We start from the raw sequence: 21,593 nt of genomic DNA on the forward strand, positions 1-21,593 counted from the left end.
ACTGTCAACATCACTGAGACCACGCTTTTCCCTATCCTGATGTTTGATGTGAACATGAACTGAAGCTCTTTACCTATATCTGCATGATTTTATGCATTGCGCTGGCTAATTGGATAATTGCGTGAATGAGCAGGTGTACATGTGTTCCTATTAAGATACAGGTTACTTGAGTGAAGTCTTATCTGGTAAAGTAAACTGGGGGGAAGTGTGTAGTGAAGTATCCAAAAAGCTTGCTTTCAGATAAACAGTCGTTTTTTACCTGGACCTGGTGGAAATGGAAGGAAGATGGGACCTGATCGACCTAAAGAGCCGCCTGGCAGGATTTACACTTAAAGCCTCTCTACGATGTCTCTCAGCTTAAACATAAATAGCAATCATGTATTTTTATTTGTTAAGAAAGACATTGTTTAATTTGTTTATTATTAGCCTTATTATTAGCCTATTAGAATATGTAGAGCATCCGCCACTGCTCTGCCCCTGCATGGTTAGCATTAGCCAGCCAGGATGGGAAGATCGCTATGCTAACAAGATATAACGAGTAATTATCAGCGGTACTGAACAATTAACACGGCTTACTAAAGCTCACAGCTAATGTAGCTAGCTAGTGTTATTTGTGGTTGAGACTGAATTTTGTGTTTATGTGTTTCTTTTTGGGCTTTGCACTCCTTTAGGAAACCTGAACTATCCAAAGAAGCTATTTTTTCCCTATAAAAACACACAGTCTCTAAAATTGGGTTGAAAGTCGATAGGAGTTTCTTCGAAATTTGGTAAGCTGGTGCATTAAGGGCATTTTAAAAGTCAAAATTTCTCAATATTGCCTAAGCAAAAGCAAAGCAATCACTCTCTGTCTTCCTTCCTCATTTTCTTTTCTTTTGAATCACTTTTGGTGCTCTTATTTCTCTTCTAACTGTATCAGCCTCTATCTCTTTATTTTCCATACTCTCATCTCTCTCTCTCTCTCTCTCTCTCTTTCTATCTCTCTCTCTCTCTTTCTGTCTGTCTTCTGGCCAGTCCACTACACTCTGGCAGCATGTTTAATGTTTACCATAAAAACCATGAAATACAATCCAATATTCGCTTTGCTCCCTTCCTTTTATGTTTTTACAACTGTGAATATTCATAATTGATAATATGATAGAATATTCATAATTGATAATATGATAGAGTGATAATACATACTATATGCTTCTTATCATCCGATGCCTGAGGAGAAATAGCATGGATTTTTTTCCACTCATTTTTACATGACGTTACATTGTTTTTCTGAGTTTTTCGAAGGTTATAGAAGCAGGACCGACTCTTCTGCCATTCTGTACTCATAATTATATAATTACATAATTACTATTTACTCACCAGGGGAAATGAATGGGAACATACAGTATATCCCTCTCTCTTTCCTTCTCACCCTTGCAATGCTTCTTTTCCTCAGTAGCACTTCAATACACTCTTCCTCTGGCTAATATAATCATTCTCAATCACTTCCTGTCATCAGGATAGCAGTAAGGGGAAATATATTTGTTTATATAAACTCATAAAGGTCATCACCTGACTTCTGTACTGAGACACCTCTTACAGCTACAATCATTTTGTCTCCTACCATCACCATCACTACCATCACTACCACCACCTTCATCATCATCATCACTGTCTTTGTCTTCATCATCATCACTGTCACGTACCAATATTATAATCACTTTTTATTATCATTTCATATTATTATCATATTATTATCAGTTGAATGATCACTACTACCACCTTCATCATCATCATCACAATCAGGAACTAACATTATTATCATCATCATATTTATCACCACCATCCACCAACATCATCTTTGCTTTCATCATCACCACAGTAAGAAGCCAACAAGTACTTACACACAGGACGTCCACACACACACACACACACACACACACACACACACATTCATTTTAAAGTTTTATTTTGAAAACAAAAGCCTAAACTATTAGAATTGTAGTAGTAGTGCAGGGGAAACAGTGGAAAGTAGACAATTATCTCACACGTGGCATATCAACAGTTTAAAGCACATTACAGTCAAATCCCTAACAGAGCACTTTATTCACAAGTCTGTTTGTTAAACAAAGTATCTTCTCCAGTCTTCTCCAGACTGCATGGCTTCCTATTACAGTAAAGTATTACAGTGCTGTGGGAGCATTTTGGTATATTTTTTAACCTCAGCAGCCTCTGAACCACAGAGTCACTGTGCCTCTGTGCCATATGCCTCTGTAGACTACCAGTTTATACTCACTTTAAAAGGAAAGTCTGCAGATTCATTCAATTATCCAATCAGCTAATCATGTAGCAGTAGCACTATGCATAAAATCATGTAGAAACACGTCAGGATATTCAGCTAATATTCACATGAAATATCAAAGATCTAAGTGACTTTGTCCGTGGTATGGTTGTTGGTTGTTTGAGTATTTCAGAAACTGCTGATCTCCTGGGATATTCACTTACAACAGTCTGTAGAGTTTATACAGAATGGTGTGCTAAACAAAACAAAACAAAACAAAACAAACAAAAAAAAAACATTCAGTGAGCAACAGTTCTACAAGCAGAAACACCTTTGTGATGAGAAAGGTCAGGGGACAACGGCCAGACTGTCAAGACAGCTACGGTAACTCAATCACTCTTTACAAGCGTGGTGAGCAGAAAAGCATCTCAGAATGCACAACATGACGAACATTGTGGCAGGTGGGCTACAACAGCAGAAGATTTGATTTGTCCTATCAAATTCGGAAAGTATTCAGATCCAAACGGCTATTTCAAGAATTATTTTATTTTCCTCTCTTCCTTTACACTACTCTGATTTAGGTGTAAACAAATTCATTTCATTCCAGTTTAGCTATTAATCTAATTATGAGGCTGATTGTAAAAGTAGATCCTGCACTTTTAGACTTATTTTCAAACTACATCACTAAAATATATGTGATATGTCATATACAATATATGACTTCCAAGGTTACAGTACTTAAACTAGTGCAGTAAAAGTGCATATATGTCTTGAATTATATTTGAGTCACTGGGGAATTTTATTTAAGAAAACCAGGCAAATGCCTTTTATAGCAAGTGAGTAAGTCATTCTTTTTCTCAATTACCAGCATTACACAACAAGCAATAAAAATATTTATGTTTTTTTAAAGTGCATCACAGTGGAAGGTTGTATGTCATGAGCAGAACCTGAAGTTGAGCGTTAATAATTAAATCCCAGTGTTGTTGCCAGTTTTGGAATGGCAAACTGTCTGATCAGCAAAGGCTCATCCTGCCAGCGTTGCTGCAGTGTCAGGCTCCTCCAGGGTTGTAATTGCTGTGTGTGTTTTGCTTTTATAGTAGCAGCTCTGCATTACTGCATGACTGTGCTTTTGGTCCGAGCTGTCAGAATTTCGCTTGTGCAGGAAAGCCTGCGTCGGTATAGACTGCATCATTCAGCTATGTGGTTTCAGTGTTGATATTTATACATGAATGAATGATGAATGATAGGACAAGATTGGACTGTTGTTTCTTCTTGTTGTTTTTTTTTTGTTCAACAAAGCTCAATTTTATTTCCAGGCATTTACTTTCTATTCTCTCAGTAGACCTTTGTTTCCCACTATTAGCAGAAGTTTCATTATTGAATGCATATCTCTCTCTCTATCTATCTATTTCTCTTTGTTTGTCTGACAGATTACCCAGACCCCCCCTCAGACCTGAAGCTTCTTAGCATCTCCTCAAACTCCGTCACTCTGGAGTGGATGCCCGGCTTCGATGGAGGGCTCACTCAAAATTTCAGAGTCAGGTCAGACACACAGATAATTATAAATTATATCTTGTAAATAATGTCAGGTGAGTGTAGTCAGTGGAGTCGAATCTCTGAGTTCATGCCACAGAGGACAGATCTGTCACGCCTTGCCATGCATTCCCACTTTTTAATGTCATGACACCACTTAAGCTGTCTTATCAATAACCTTTAGAAATGGCAAAGTGAAAAATACAAGATCTGTTAATTGTTGAGAGAAGAAAGTGACTGAGTATGTAGGTAAGTGGAGATAGAGGGTAAAGATCCTGTTAATTAGTTGGTTAATTAGTTTCTACATTGTTTAATATACACTTGTATTACAAAATTATCATCTACAACATTGACTATACTTTGGGATTATTGAATTATCACCTGCAGTGTTTAATTAACACATTTTATACCACTTCTCTAACAGTAGAAGTAACATTAATGATAGGTTTATATTAATTTGCTCAGTGTAATACACTTTTGTATCTATAGTTACAACTCATGTCAGACACTCCACATAATCAAAGCCTAACAATAAAGAAATGAAAAAAAAATGTGTTGTTATTTATTAAAAAAAAGGATAATGTGTGATATGCTGGAGACATTTATTTAATATTTACTCAAGTGTGTCAGCGGGTGTCAGCACTTTGTAGCGGTCAGAAGTTGTCTGACAAAGGCACTTACACCTTGTGGTTTCTCTGTAACATGACAAGCTCCTTTTTTTGGTCTTATTAACTTCAAAAGACAAAAAACGTGAAGGTGTTGAGAGTATGACTGTTTATAGCTAACCGTAAGTGATTAAAAAAGTATGATATGTTGGTTATTAATAATTTTAAAACTGTAACTGTTGCAAATCACTATGGTATAAGAGGAATGACACACTCTGGTATATGTTGTTATAAGAAAATCTACACTACGCTTCATGTCACACAACATCAAACCACTCTGCCATGGATTATTTTCCTAGAACAGCACGGCCCATCATGGGTTATTCATTACTTATGATCTCTAATACTGATTGTTTAACTCATACAGTGCTGAATGAACACCTACAGTACTACAGTATTGAATTAACTGCTACAGTTTGGAACAAACACTTGCAGTGCTGAATTAACATCTACAGTGTTCCCTCAGATCCAGCTTATGTTGATATGTCTCTCTTTTGCTGTGTCTGATGTACAGGTACCGGTGGGCGGGGTCTGCCAGTTACCTGTACGTTGATGTTTTTCCGCCGAGATCCACCGTGTACGCAGTGAGCGGCCTGAAGCCTTCCACCACCTACAACTTCTCAGTTAATGCCATTAACTCGATGGGAGAGAGCAGCTATGCTGATAACGGTGCAGTACTCACCGTCACCACTATGGGTCAGTATGGAGCTCTCACATGGGCTGGTCCTGCACTTTGGGTTGGAATCAGTGCCCTCTGTTGGGCTCATTCGGCTTCCTGGTGTGTTTCTACTTGTTTTGCTAACAACATTAATGTAATATGTATCCAGGAGACAGTTTTGTCCAAAACAACTAGCAAATGAGGGTTAATGGGCTTGCTCATGATCTTGATACATGATCTGGAACAAACAGACTGCACACAGATAAGTGATGAAAATGCTAGAAAATAAATACCATTTTAATATTAAATGGTAGTTCATGTTTTTATTTTCTAGAACAGAATTAGGAAAAGTTTTCATCTCCTATTGAGTCTAGCTGAAACTCTCTGCCACAGTAGTGGTTTTCCTAGAAATTATGAAAATTGGCAAATTATATCAAAAAGGCATTTGTAAAGTATTATCCGTAATTGCCATGTCCAAAATCTAAAACATTTGTAATATAAAATCCAGCATATGGAAGCCTTAATTTGTGTTGTAATAAAATATGTATTAATTCAAGCTTCTAAAACAAGATTCTTTTGTGGTTACATCCTCACATAAGTCAATACATGGTAAGACAGCATATACTATATGGCCAAAAGTATGTGGACACCTGACCATCACAACCATATGCGCTTGTTGAAAATCCCATTCTAGATTTAGTCCTCTTTTGCTGTTATAATAACCTCCACTCTTCTGGGAAGGCTTTCCTCTAGCTTTTGGAGCGTGGCTGTGGGGATTTGTGTCCATTCAGTCACAAGAGCATTAGTGAGGTCAGGCACTGATGTTGGGTGAGGAGGTCTGGGGTGGTTTCCAATTCATCCCAAAGGTGTTCAGCGGGGTTGAGGTAAGGGATCTGTGCAGGCTTCTCGAGTTCTTCCACTCCAGTCTTGGTAAACCATGTCTTCAATGAGCTCGCTTTGTGCACAGTGGCATTGTCCTGCTGGAACAGGTTTGAGCCTCTTAGTTCCAGTGAAAGGAAACTGTAATGCTACAGCATACAAAGACATTCTATACAATTGTGTGCTTCCAACTTCGTGGCAACAGTTTGGGGAAGATCCACATATGGGTGTGATGGTCAGGTGTCCACAAACTTTTGGCCATACTATATAGTGTATATGATAGACATAAAACAACAGACTCAGATTTTTTTATCGTTAAGTGATATGATGTGATATAAGATGATAGCTGGGTGTGGCGGAGGGGAATGTGAAACTTGTTATTAAATATATATTTTTAACCAAAAATCAGATGTGAAAATAAGTGTTTATGTAGATAGAATTGGAGCTTTTATTCCATGCCAGTAGATAAATACAACAGGAATAAAACAGGTTAAGAGGTGCTGTTATTGGAAAATAATCACACGAGGGAGTTGTGTGATGTGGCCTGACGCAAAGTGGACTTCATGATCAAGAAGTTGAGTATTTTCCAATAACAGCTCATCCTGACGTGTTTCATCTCTCTAATACCACAGTACCTTTCCAGTGATTACATTTGTTTATTAATGAATGCTTTTTATCCATTATAATTAAATTTAATGTTGTGGAACATCTGTGGAACAAGTTAATGCCTGTTATTAAATGTTAAACAAACATCTGTTCAGAGAAAACTTCACTATATCAATGAGAGCCTTAATGTAAACCTTGCATCTGGGACTACTGTAAGAGAATACGAAGTGTTCAACAAAGTTGTGGTGTAAAAACAAATAGTGTTTGTTCTAAGAAATATGTATTGCAGCCATTAAGGCAACCTCCTAAATGTCTCACGACAAAAACTATACTGTAAATCAACAGGAATTACTTTGACAGCTCTCAAGTTTGTTTTCAAAGAGTAGTAGTTATAGCAAAATCAGCACAAGCAAAGAGAGTTATTACTCTGTGTATGCCACTGAAAGTAATTAAGTGCTTGAACGCTAGGCTGAGGTTTTCTCAGAAAACAGACTATGTGTGAGCCATAAAACAGCACATTCAGATCGCTGTAATCATGTGGTGTTGTTGTGGATCGGTCCATATAAAGCACATCGTTAGCAACTCAGCCCTGTCTCAAATTACTGTGGTGGGAAAAAAGCATTTCTGCAGTGCAGTGCACAAATCTTTTACAGAAGATTATTACTATACAGGGCTGGACCATTCCTTTTACTCATAAAGGTGTTTACAGGAAAAAAAAATAAGAAGGGAGAAAAAAAATCTCTAATTTTTAACTAACATAGGATTCACGTTGAAATCTCAGTAGCACTTTTGAATAAGGGTATCTTAAGAAACTGAACACAGCTGCAGGCATCAATAAACAGTTATGTATTCATTCTATTAACTACTGCCATATATGGTAATGATAAATAAAATTATTATGTATTATTTATGTTATATTGTATAACATTTAATAGATTTTTTAACAAAAAATCTTACTTCTATATTAAGTAAGGAATAACACACTCAGGAGTATGCTGTTATTGGCAAATAATCATCAGCAGTAAGCAGAGATACTGTTACAACTATGAAGTTGATTATTTTCCAAGTGTTTTATTCTTCTTATACAACAGCAGTTTGTCAGTGACAATACAATTTATTTATTATAGAATGACACAATATTATTTTATTCATTTATCCACAAGAACAAGTTTGCAGATATAAACAGTTGTTCTCTCACCATCCCTCTTTTTCTTTCTCGTGAAGTTAACATGAAAAAAATCATTTCGGAAAATGTAAAGCAGCAACTTTACATACATAATTTTCCAAAAATGCTAAATAAACATCGCTTCACAGAAAACTCAACAATTATGTCTAAGAATTTTAGAATAATGTCTTAGAACAAGCACATTAATTTAAACTATTGTCAGAGCAGATATCATGGAAAATAAATCAACCCTTTCTGACCAATCAGAATAGAGAATTCAACAGTGCTATAATATGTATTAAGAAATTAATAATGAAATCGATAGTTAAAAAAATCTAGTTAATAAACATTAGTTAACTGTTTAGTAATGCTTAATACTGTATTAACTAATGTTTATTAATGTTGCCTTACAGTTAAGTGAGATCTCAATACACATTTCTATGTTGATTTACAAATTATGATGCTAAAATCAATTCATATGATATGCTTGAGTGTCTGTGTGCGTAAACAACTCTGTACTGAAACCTAACATCTTGTTCTCCTACATATTTTTTTTCTGTATTGTGTGTATTTGGTGTGTATTTGGTGCTAACTCTTCCCTCCCTACTCATTCATCAGATTCTGATCCTGCGCCAGACGAGCCCCATCCCAAAGTCCCGGAGCGTGAAGAAGGTGCTGTGCTGGCATTTCTGATCAGCTTTTTCACTGGTGCTATCCATCAAGTACAGAGCCAATCTGTCATTTTGCATTCAGGATCAATATCTACACTCACACGGCTAATTAGCCAGGGCTTTTCTTTTAATGCACAGTGATGCAGCTAAGCAGCTGGACCGTGATGTCGTACCTGATGTAATCACACGCAATCTTGAGCAGGCTGAAGCTTTAACCATCATGCTCTGTACACTATTTAGCATTAGCTCAGGGCATCTCTTTAAATGTATTAATAGAGTCAGTAAATTCTACTTATAATACTCAGTATATTTGTTTTATTCTCAAACAAATGTAATAGTATAGAAATATTAAATATTTTTAAAATGTCCACAAATTTTCCCTTGATCAAATTAATTTTTAATATTGTTCCATTTATATGCGTGACAGTACAGAGACATGATGAAACACTGTAATAAGGAAAAGCGTAATATATTGCTAATGCCCCAGAGAGCCTAAATCTATGACTGCTTTCTAATTAGGTTAATGTTGTTCTTGTAGCACAAAGTATGAGTAATTTGTGACTTTCCAAAGTTCATATGTACTTCTGCAGAATTTCTTCATTTTCTGTGTAAAGTGGGTGGATCTGACAGGAACTAATCATTATGACCTGCTGTTATATAAAAAAATGAACATTTCACAATAGTAAGTGGGCCAAAGATACAATTGATTGTCTGCTGAGTATTCAGTAAAACTACAAACTGACTGACACCAAAAATCATGAACAAATTCAGACACAGCTTCTGCATCCCTTCTTGAAGAGTCTCCGAGTTGGAGCAACACAAAGACCAAAAGCAAACTAGCCACCAAAACAAAATAGCAAGCAAAAAACTAACTAGTAAGCAAAAAAACTAACTAGTAAGCTTCATTAAACTTGCAAGGGAAAGCAAACTAGCAAGCAAAAACATATCAGTAAGTGAAAAACTAGCAAAGGAGACCAAACAAAAAGTAATGAGTGAAAGCCAACTAGCTAGCGAAAGCAAACTAGCAAGTATAAGCAAACTAGCGAGCGAAAGCAAACTAGTGAAGGAAAGCAACCAAAACAGCAAAAGCAAACTAGTAATCAAAAGGAAAAAAGCAAGTGAAAGTTAACAAGCAAGCGAAAGCAAACTTGCAAGTAAAAGCAAACTGCTGAGCTAAAGCAAACAAGCAAGAAAAAGCAAATTAGCAAGTAAGCAAAATGCAAGCTAGCAAGCAAACACCAACCTAGCAAATATAGCCTACTGTAATAATTCTATAACTGAGATAGGCTGAAGAATTCCAATTCACCTGACTTATTTGGTTTGGTTCTGCTTGAGTCGTGAAGCAGACTGGGCTGTAGAAATAAGGGTGCTCATTAGAACATTAAACCACATCAGGGCAGTTCTCAGATTAGTCTGTTCATTGAGGTCACATTCCTCTCTCCCACACCCAGCTTATTCAGTATAAAACTAAACAATTACAAAAATCTTTTATACTATATCCTCTAGGACTTGGTATCATGCTATAGTAGCGTAAATAATGCTGCCGTAAGCAAGATTGGCCAGTTTTATAGATCGAATCAGAGAACCAAAAAATCATAACCTAGAGGTTTCATATAATTCCATATTTTTAAAATGTGTTAATTTGCCTCGAATGGAACATAAAGACACCCATTACAGATTACTCTTCATCTTAGGGTTTATGTGAGGCTTGAACAGTTCTAGTAAATGCTCTGTGCATCTTTGAGGGCCTTGCACTTCACATAAACATGTTATAATTTGTATTTTACATAAATATTTTATATTTTACTTAAATATAGCTTATGGATGTCTGTTTTCAGCAAATCTACAATGCTGTTAAGTGTCACACAAGTGACACACTCCGTTTGAGCTGCATCTGTGAGAGCACTCACAATCTGCACTTTAATATGTGACAGTGACGATCTGTTGACAAGCGGGATAAAAGAATGCAAATGCAGCTGTCGTGAAACCATCGCAAGTGTCAGAGTAAACCAAGAACTGTTTTTATTTTATCAAATACCAAACATTAATAATGATATTTATTGGATAATATAACATCATTTTGGCTAATAATAGTGTATTTAAACCAAAATTTATGAATGTGTCTTTTTGACTATGGACATAACTTTTGAGAATTAGTGGGGACAAGAATGACAGGGTAAAAAAAAAAAGAAAGGAAAAAAAAATGTGCACCAGAGCATTTAAATCCACAGCAGCTTTTAAGCAATCAAAAAAGAGAGAATGAGGGATGCTTTGGAAGTCTTTTAAGATTTAGATGACATTATGGCCACACTCTAACACTGCAAATATGGCTTAAGTGATATTTATAGACAGTGCCTGCATCATTCTCTATGACAAGGTAGTGCATTTAAAAAAATAATTAAATGTCCCCAGCACCCCCAGCATAAGTTATACCTTACATTGGAATTCATGTAAACGCTGGTGCTAGGCAACTGGGAAAATGGAGGGTAAGCATCATGGATGCTAGGTAGTTACCATGGCAGAAGATTTACTAGTTGTCAGTTAAAACAAGCCAAAATTGCAGAGAATGTCAACATTTTCCTAATACATGTTGGTAACTTGCAAAGAAAATATTCACAACCACATGTACTAAGTTGCTTGTACCCATCCCAGCTTTATAATAGATTCTGGTAGCATGTCCAGCAAATGTTTCCGATCTTTTTGAGCTCTAAGAAACACCATAGACTAAAGTATATCTGATAATATATTATTAGATGGCAATTGTTGTCAACTCTAATTAACAGTTTCTTGATTTGGGAAGGACATAGAGTATTTACTTTCAAATATAGTTAGCTTGCTTTCTTTCACAGATAGAAGATAGAAAACTTGCTAGAAAGTTCCACAAGGTGTCTGGTTCACGGGCTGAAAAAAGTTATACACATAATGGCATTGCATCACACCCCTATTAAGTACCATATGAAGGAGGATGTAGGTGCGGTTTATTTGCACTTTTCTCCCTCATACATATGCATTTGAGGGAAGATTGTACAAAAAGTGAGAAGTTGATGTGGAAAAAAACAGTGGAGTGATAATAAGTGTGTCTGATTATGGCATGCTAAACTTTGGGCAATTAGTGGTGCTGAGTTTTTTTGTTCATGTGATTTTATCCGTCTCCCAGAAGCAGGTGTAAATTAGTGACATGCCTTTTGCTTTTGCTTTTGTATTGCTCTTCTTGTAGAATTTGGCCACTTTTGAACTACCAGGTTGCGTTATTATTATTATTTTTTTAATCCACTCTCACAGATTTTTTAATCTTAGTGAAAGCACTGTTTAGAAACGTTATGTGCATTAATAGTGTCACAAGCACACACAAACCAAAGAAGACTTTTTTTTTTTTTTTTTACATTTTTTAAATATTATAGGAGCCACAGTTACGTACAGTTACATTAATAAAACACTTCCTGATGTACATCTGGCCCTCAGTATTTAATGTTGCAATTAGAGTCATTCTAAGGAGAGTGTACATCAGTTCAACCACACTGAAAGCTTCCAATATTGTATCAGAAAACTCAGAGCAATAATAAGATTTTGACCTCAGAAGTACTGGATACCAGAAGAGTAAGTCATTCAAATTGCATTTGATCAAACAAACACACAATCCTAATCTATACTATATGGCCAAAAGTATGTGGATACCTGACCTTCACTCCCATATGTGGGCCTTCACCAAACTGTTGAGATAATTGTCTAGAATGTCTTTGTAGACTGTATTATTAAGATTTCTCCTCAGTGAAATTAAGGGGTCCAAACATTTTCCAGCATGATAGTGCACCTCTGCACAAAGCAAGCTCCATGAAGACACGGTTTGCCAAGATTGGCGTGGAAGCCTTGACCTCAACCCCACTGAACACCTTTGGGATGAACTGGAACGCCAACTGCGCCCCAGTCCTCCTCACCTAACATCAGTTCCTGACCTCACTAATGCTCTTGTAGGTGAATCAGCACAAATCCCAACAGCCACACTCTGAAATCTAGTGGAAAGCCTTCCCAAAAGAGTGGCAGTTATTACAACAGCAAAGGTGGACTAAATCTGGAATGAGATGTTCAACAAGCACATATGGGTGTGACTGGTCAGGTGTCCACATACTTTTGGCTATATTGTGTAGGTAACTGTGTCATAAGTGTGATTTTATTTACTTTTAAGACATGAGACATGTATCAAGCTAGATATAAACATATCTATTTGCAAAATTATCCATAAATCGTTTGAAGGGGCGTTTACACAAGAAATGTGGTATTCATGAAAATCCAGTTCGGAAAAACATTCATATCCTGCAAGAGCTCCTCAGTTTGTCAATTTCCAAACCTAGGCTTCAAATCATGTAATTAGCATGAGTTGCTGTGATATTATATACAATATTATGCTGTTAAGTTGAAATTGCTTGTTGATTTTATTTACTTTTATTTTAATGAAAATTATGTGAAACCCAGTCATTACATATTAATGACTTGAAAGAAAGTGATCCGTATAGCCTAGCCATTCATTTAGGACAAATGAAAAAAAGTATAAAAGCAGGAAGTGTTACAGTGTGTAGCTGACTCACTGCAGTGGCTGAGCTGCATTACTGGAAGTCATCATTTAGTCACTTAAAGCTCTCTTTGCCTTTTATGGAATTTTGTGTGTGTGTGTCACTAAATGCAAATCAGCTGTGCCATGAACGCACTTGTTAATTTTACGGTTGATTGACGTTTATCAACATGAGTACATGAGAATGGAGAAAATTAGCAAAACATTTGTAAATCTTGCAGGAAGTTTTAGTTTGGTTTGGCCTGTGAAAACATTTACATACCATGTTACTAAAAGAGTCATAAATGAGGCCCATTGTGTGTTAGGAATTACATGTATAAATTAAATGTCTTCGTGGTAATTCTGATGGCTGAATGGTATGTGAAAAGGATATTCAAATATCATTTCAGACAAGGACTTGTCAAACAGTTAAAAGATGGACAGTTATAAATAATGTATGCAGTGTGAAATGAGTCAAATTTAACATTAATATTTAAATAAGATTAGTTCTTGCTGCTAGACTCAGACTTTATTAGATCTATATTAAATGTTCGGATGCAATTATCCACTGTCTCAAACAGTTCTTCATTTCTTTGTTCAGTCCCAGCTATACCAGTGTATGTCATCCCCATCCTTGTGGGAATCTTCCTGCTGGTCAACGCCTTAGGCTTCTTTCTATTGGTCAGGTGGAAAAAGGGACGAGGTCTGAAAGGTAAAGAATGGAGGAGTTGGCGTGTCACTTCTTTACTGTGGCGTTGTTAGACAGTGTGTACTACTTCCCCCAGCAAGTGTATAGCACTCAAAAGGAACAGCCTGTCTGCATCCTAATACGCCTGTCACTTTCAAATCCATCTTTCTCTGTCTCATCTCACCCTCGTCTCCGCGCACATCTGTCGTGTCTCTTTTCCTCAGCAGCTGTCATTTCCGCTCTCCGTCTTCTTGCCTTTATCTTGCCCTATTGCTTTCGATAGTCTTTCTCTATTCTGTCTATCTCTTTCAGTTTCACTCTGTCTTTACTCAACTCTCTATTTCCCTCAAATCATCTTGCATTTCATTCCGTTTATTTTTTCTCTTTATTTATGCCCTCAGCATTCTTCAGCTATTTGAAAAAATATCATTTTTGCAAATGTGATATGATTTGTAGAGATGAGTTGATAAATAGAAGATAAACATTTCAATGTGTCCCGTTTTCATGTATTAACAGCACAGCATCCATGCATCTTACCCTCCCCAATTTTTATCCATCTCTTTTTTCCTCCTCCAGGGGGAGCAGGCAGCTTTTCAGAGGGCAAGAGGAGCGATGAAGGGTGAGGCATGCTAATCTCATGATCTGAGTTAAATACAGCTACAGCAGCAGTTACTAAATCCCAGCTTAAAGGAATACTACAGCACTTTACAACCTAATCCCTGTCCATACATATGCTTTGGTAGCAAATGTGTGATTACCACTGACATGAAATAAGCATTGCACTGTACTGAGAGAAGAACAGACATGGAAATCTAAGGGTGGTTTTTGAATTCTGTCAACAACATTATTAAATTTAAATATGCCACTATACTTAAAAAAAAATCTTATACAGTATGTAGTACACAGAATTTGTCGGTGCTGGAAACAATTTACACAATATAGCATAATACACAATACACAAAAATATACGATAATTTACACCATAAATGGTAATTTAGAGTAAAGATCAGTGGTTGGTGCACATTCAAGAGCAATGGATGGTGAAATTCAGGTTTTAAATTTCAGTTGGACTGAATATCAGCTTACAAAAGGTGGGATTTGTGAAGGGTCCTTGTTCCAAAGGTTTATGGCCAGGGGAAAGAAAATATTTTTTTCCCCCTGTCACTGCAATTATTTGTATCATTTTCTTAGTTTACATTTTATTTTTGACTACTGTTTCTTTCTCTCTCTTTTTCTAACTTCATGTTAATGCACTCTGAGCTGCATGAAAGGCATGAAAATTGCTATATAAATGAGATAATAATAATAATAATAATAATAATAATTATTATTATTATTATTATTATTATTATTATTATTATTATGCACTCTAAGAGTAAAAGTGAAATAAAACTGTTCTTATGCTGTTTTATCTAACTTTTTCATAGATAACAACAAATGTTTCCCTCAGAGAAAAAAAACAATAATAATAATCAGCCCATCTGGGATTAATTATACAGATTTCTTGATTCTCGATGCTAATTGGTCAGAAGGTGTTTTCTATAACAGCAGCTCTGACAGTAGTATAGGCTGTAGTTCAAACCACAGGTTTATTTTAATCTTCTTGTTCTAATATATTATTGTTTCTGTAGTAACTGATGATTCAGAGGGATTCAGAGTGTATGGTGGACACTCCACATAATCTAAGACTAATAATAAATTGATTAAAAAAAATTAATATTAATCACTGATATTGTGAAGCTTTGTGTGTATGTTAATCAGTATGTTTTCCAGCAAGGGAAAGTTTTCAGAACATTGGACTTTGCTTTTTCCAGTTTCTGAGTAACATGTCAAGCTTTGTGTCAGTTGAACTTTACGAGTGAGAAAAAATATAAGGCTGTAGTGTGAAAGAGTGTTTATAGCTGCTATAATGCAAGTGATAACATTCACTAACTTGTTTTGTGAAAGTTCTACAACAACATTAACTGCAGCTATACACAGTCAAAGTGCATCATGGAATTCATGATTGATAAATTAAAAATTTGAATAATTGGAAGTTGTTGTGGTATACGAGGAAAAAGAGGAATAAAACATTCAGTATGTACTGTTATAGGAAAATAATCAACTTCACTGTGCTGAGTAACTCCAATTCACCCCACAATCTTTGATTATTTCCTTATAACACCATGCACCAACGTGTTTTGTTCCTTACTTAAAACTTAATTTACAATTCCCTTTGACTAAAATCTTCAAAAATATGTGTTCTGCATAAATGTTTATTGATTATGCAACATCCCCCCTTTGGCTTCCCTTACTAGTGATTTTAGATTCAATACGTTTTCCCTTTTTGTTTTTCTCAGTACGGGTAAACATGTCAAAATGATATTCATGGTAATTGCATATATGATAAAATGGAATATTCCATTAAAGTCATCTTTAAACCATGGTGTATATTTGGCTTGGCTACTATTAGAAAATGTTAGCTGTGTCAGACCATGCCAACTCTGCTGTTCCACAGTAATGCAGAATAAAATGTTGTAGCAGGTCAGAAGGAGCCTTCAAAATCAAACTTCCTGTAAACCTTTATTTTCAAGTAGTAGATGAGAAATGTCTTGCCCTTTCACACAGGTCATCGGTGAGCAGCAGAGAGCCGATCAATGCCTCGGCACAACGAACCCTTCTCATCAACACAAGTTCAGAGCCGGACAGCAGCAGCAGCGTCTACGAGAGCTACGGAGGGGTAAGGGCCAGAGTGTACGCGAGAGGAAAGGGAAAGAAAGAGAAAAGAAAAAGAGGGGATGGAAAGCCCTGCCAAGTTATCCCTTATGGAAAAAAATACATACATACATTTCACATGATCATTCATTTATGCAAGTAATATATAATCACACATTAAAAAAAAAAATCACATGAAGGTGTATTTCAGGTTTATGCCCTGAAACTGCACAAATAAATTCAAATCAGCACATGTGACCTCATGCTTGGGATAGCATGCAAAAAATGAAATAATCATGGGAGAAATCACATGTGAAAAATAAAACCCTGTGTTCTGCACATGCGGAAATAAATGAATCATGTTTTATATCATATTTTATGTAGCCACCTTTTTTAATTTCTCGTGTCCACAGGCTGGCCTTATAAGATCGCTGCTGTGATCTGTCACGAGTCTCTAATGCTGAATCTGCTTCCTCTTATTCCTCCCAATTTTTATGCTCTCCAAACAAATTAAATCTGATATTGAAATCCATGTAATTTATCTTTTTTTATTCAGATTGGATTAATTTTTCATGGAGATATTATTACCAGAGCAACTCTGTAATTCTAGTCCCAACCGAATCAATCACGATAGTAATCATTATGGACTGTGTGCGCCTGTGTTTGGAAAAGAATCTTTTCCCAGGTTGGTAAAGATTCTACGATATCCTGTGTGAAATTGTATGTTATGAAGTCTATAGTCTGTCCTGGAAGCTTTTTTTTGTCTTCCATCCAAACCAAGCTGAAACCATGTATGTGTGTTGAGCTTAAAAATTCAATATAACAAAATACAAAATATAGACATCATTCAGCATATCTGGAGACTTTAGGATTTTTATTTTATTTTTTTTTTTAACCAGGCTAGCATTGTTGTACACCTCCTAATGCCGAATAGTAGTTTTATGTAGAAAACTTAAAAGCATTTTAGGTTTGCATTTCTGACCAGCCCTATGTGCCCCAGCATGTGACATTATTGCCCACCTGTCAATCAAGAAATTTCATAATTCGTGACCACGGTGTAAAGCATGTACTGTATATTAAGTCACATATCTTCAGTATCACTCTTTATTTGATATTTGAACTTGTTGGCTCAGACTCTAAATTAAAGGGATATCAAAAATGAAGTAAATCACAGATCATCAAGAGTAAAGAAATGTAACTTTAAACTAGGTTTAAACTAGGTGCTGAACATCTGTAAAAGACCTGCCACTTCTCTTTCTGTTTTTGTCTGAATTACTAGAAGAAACTACATGTATTTAATAAATATATAAATGCACCCCCTTACCCCAAATGGGAAGACTGATTCCATAGATATGACATTTTCTCCTGGTGATATCGTAGACTGCTGGGAATCATTACTTAACCTTATTACTAATGCTGTGAGTATGCATGTGTTCCTGGTACACTAGAGTTGCAGCAACACCCTAACCATGACAGCATTTTGCTAGAAAATTTAGAGTGGATCAAAATTTGATTTATTGACTAGTATGTTCCATCATGATCTATGTTCTAACCATAGAGCTATCACTATTACTACCCCACTGAGGCCTACAGTCCTGCTCTTTATACCCATCTGGAGACACCAGAGAAGCTCGGTAAGAACTCAGCACACAAGTTTACTCAGATCTCCATTTGTTTATGAAAAATTAGTGGAATGTTCAACAGTCCAGGACAGGTGAAATGTGCTTAAAAGATTTAGCTAGTGTTAATTTCCCCCTGCAGATAGCAGACACATTACGAACCCGATCAGTCATGATTATGAGGAAGTCAGAGACTTTGGGCCATACCAGGATCTGTTTGGGTCGAATCTCCCACCTGCAACAGCTCTGAATTTTGGAGCTGATGGATCAGGCCAGGTTCCAGCATCCACTTATGAGGTATATCTGAACTAACATTCATTTCAAAATACACTTCACTGTCAAGTAGTTACATATGCAGGTAGTCACACAAGCCCTAATTCAGTATTAGCATAGCTGGCATGTTCAGGTGATTTCACCTGCATACTACTGGTCCTTTAGTATGGACTCAATCCAGAGTAAATGGTGATGGAAGTTGATGGGAACATCAAGCTAACACTGTGCAAACTACATGCATAAATCATCATGCACTCACCTCAAAGCATGCTGAGCTGTTCATTATTTCAGTCTTGAGTATGTGTTTCTGACACTTTAGGGCATTGTCATTTTTAAAAATGGACATTACAGGGTTGTAAAAGCCATCTCGAAGCCAAATCTTTCTCCCTCAGCATTTAGTTGCATTATTTTGTACATTAGAAACGATTCAGATCCAAATAATATTGGAACAATATTACTATATTTAATAGTTTTATACAGTCAATGTACAATTTAAATGGTCACTGTACAAATGGTATTACTGAGCAAATCATATCTTTTGAGGCAGAGATACTGTATAATTTAATTTAATTTCAAAAATATACAACTCTTAAAATACACTTGTGGCTCAACTGAAATTACTGATTCTGGAACTGAGAGCGCACAGCACAGAAGCTCATGTCCATCAACAGAACCCTTCTTAGTGCTCAATGACCAGCCTTCCTTGGATGGAGGATGCAATGTCTACAGCGGCATCTGGGACGTTTTTCCAGGCTGATGATGACCCAGAATTTAAACCGCTACATTCAAATCTGGATTCAATAGCATCCAAAAATAAATCTTGATTGGCCTCTTTGGGTTTGCATACACAGCTCTAAACTAACTGAGTGGGATTGGCTTTCCATTTCATTTAGCCTTAAAGGACAACCTGTAAGATATCCTTCAGAAGTGGGTGGGATTGGGATTTAAAAGAAAAAAAAAACAGTCACACAAATAGTCACACACACATCTGGACTTAACCATAGAATGTGATATGGAAGTGGTAGAATTTCATTAAGGCAAAAAAAACAAAAGAAGAAGGGCACCCTAACTAGTCAACATGCCCAAAGTGGCAACTAATAAATGTATTAGTTTATTAGTCCATGTAACCCCTAGTATATGATGATTAAAACATGCAGGTTACATATTGCTAATCTGACTTCAAATATCAGACACCAATACAAGTAAAGCAAATATTGTCTAATATTTTCCTCCAACTTGCTGCTCTTCTTCCTCATGTTTTCTCCAGCAGGGTAGATGGTTTGTTGGAGCTGTTTTGGACCCAGCAAGTGGAGTTAACAATTCTATCACTTACAGACGCAGAAAGAACTCAGTCTTGCCATTTGAACTGAGGGGTGAGCTGGTTTAAGAGCTCACAAAATGCTAGAAAACTCTGTAATAGGTCTGTACTTGTGGTTACATCACTCAAAGCATTCATCATTACTATATTTTTTTTCCCTTATTTATCTTCATTAGATTTAAGTTTAGGTTATAGATACAAAAGTATCATTTTAGTTAGAATTTTATATATCTGCTTTCAGTGTCTGGTTTTGTTTATTTACTATAATTTGTATTTGTATTTACCTTTTGCAATATATCCCAAAAATATGCTAATATAAATAGTGACTATTTATTATTACATTATTGGCCAAAAAAAATAACTACTGAAATTGAATATTGAAATGCAAACTGTATACATTGTTGTTTTTGGAGGTATGGCATTGTCTGGAAACTAGGTACATGCAGAAATTGTCAAAAGGCACCTCTATTTTATTATACACCTATACTCTACTGAAAAACAAGATTTAAAAAAAAAAACCTCAATGGTTTTCACATTTTGTTAGTAACACAACAGTGTATATTTGTGCAAGGTCATACTCTAAGGTCTGTAGTCAAACTGTTGTCTGGGAAAGCTGAGAGGAGAGCCTGATACAAGAACCATGTCAAAGGTGAAGACTTCAGGGCCAAACTGTGTGATTCCTGGAAATAAACAATGCAGTCATTACTATACCCTTATCTTATTCCCTTATCTTTTCACATGACCTGTTGGAAGGTATCCTTCATACCAAACTTGTTATGCAATATTGGAAGGAAATTACATTCTTTGGAAAGGTACTTGGAAAAAAAAAAAATGTATCTCAACTTACAGCATCTGAGGCTGTGTATGAATACTTAGAAAGTGACAGTAGCTCAATAGCATAAGAAATTAATAGGCAATGAAAGGTGAACTGAAAAAAAAGCCTATTACAAATAGTATTAAAAGCACTAAAGCACTAAAAACACTGCTAGTTCTGGTCTGTAATTGTTATATATTCATTTTGCCAAATGAATACATGTCATTAAAAAAAAAGTTCTTTGTAAAAATAGTCTACTCATTAACTGTAGTTATAATACCATCCCTAAAAAGCCTGTATCACAGAATGTGACGTTTTATTTTGTAACTTTTGTGGATATAATGAGGTATGATGATCAGTATTGATTAATGATAATAGTTTTTCTAGTCTGTGAACAATTTGTTGTCATTTTATATGTAATCAGATACAAGATTACATACATATAATAGTCTGAAATAAAAAAAAGTCATTCTAAACTTTCATCTCTTTATTTGAAAGAAGAACCTGAGAACAAAACTCAATATTAAATGAATAGTATGCAACATTATACAGTATATACATGTTTCATTCTTTTATTCACTCATTGTCAGTAACCTCTTCATCCTGGTCAGGGTCACACTGGATCTGAAACACAGGGCATAAGGCAAGAATACACCACGGATGGCATGCCAGTCCATCACAGGGCACCTTACACACACATGCCCACACACATTCACACCTGAGGTCGTTTAGAATCACCAATCAGCCTGCATCCTTGTTTTTCGGAGATGGGAAGAAACCGGAGAACCTGGAAGAAATCCACACGAACACGGGGAGAACAAGCAGAACTCTATACAGACCATAACCCTAATTTCTAAGTGTTTCGCGTCTTGGCATGATGCCTGGCTGGTAGACAGTCTGCTGTTTATCATTAAATGAGTGTAGCATTGTGGTCTTCAAGCAGGAGCTGCATCTGGGCCTCTAATCCTGTGTTCTTAAAATTCACTGCAGATTTGGAAAGAATCCAATGGTGATTAGTTCTAGTTACTAACAAATATAATTTTGTCTGAAGCATCCTTTCTTTTTAGCGATTCCTCTGTGGCTTTTTAATTTTCATTTTTCTCTGGGTGTCAGTACAGCATGGCTTGGTTCAAAAGATTATAGTCAGATACTCATACAAGGACCATTAGATTAATTTGACATATAATTTAAAAAATAATAAATAAATGGT

General features: G+C 36.0%; 1 protein-coding gene across 1 annotated transcript in view; it reads left to right on the plus strand.

Moving 5' to 3' along the window:
• The window catches only part of nphs1 (NPHS1 adhesion molecule, nephrin), a 121,794-nt gene extending 100,890 nt beyond the window's left edge, over positions 1-20,904 (plus strand). Inside the window, 9 exon segments of the mRNA XM_026934929.3 lie at positions 3,685-3,796; positions 4,967-5,148; positions 8,379-8,432; positions 13,579-13,689; positions 14,242-14,284; positions 16,273-16,384; positions 17,918-17,993; positions 18,121-18,275; positions 19,519-20,904. Coding sequence (XP_026790730.3) covers positions 3,685-3,796; positions 4,967-5,148; positions 8,379-8,432; positions 13,579-13,689; positions 14,242-14,284; positions 16,273-16,384; positions 17,918-17,993; positions 18,121-18,275; positions 19,519-19,638 — 965 coding nt within the window. The 3' untranslated portion in view covers positions 19,639-20,904.
• Positions 20,905-21,593: the final 689 nt, after the last annotated feature.

The sequence above is a fragment of the Pangasianodon hypophthalmus genome, chromosome 14, assembly GCF_027358585.1.
Source record: "Pangasianodon hypophthalmus isolate fPanHyp1 chromosome 14, fPanHyp1.pri, whole genome shotgun sequence".
Taxonomy (NCBI): Eukaryota; Metazoa; Chordata; class Actinopteri; order Siluriformes; family Pangasiidae; genus Pangasianodon; species Pangasianodon hypophthalmus.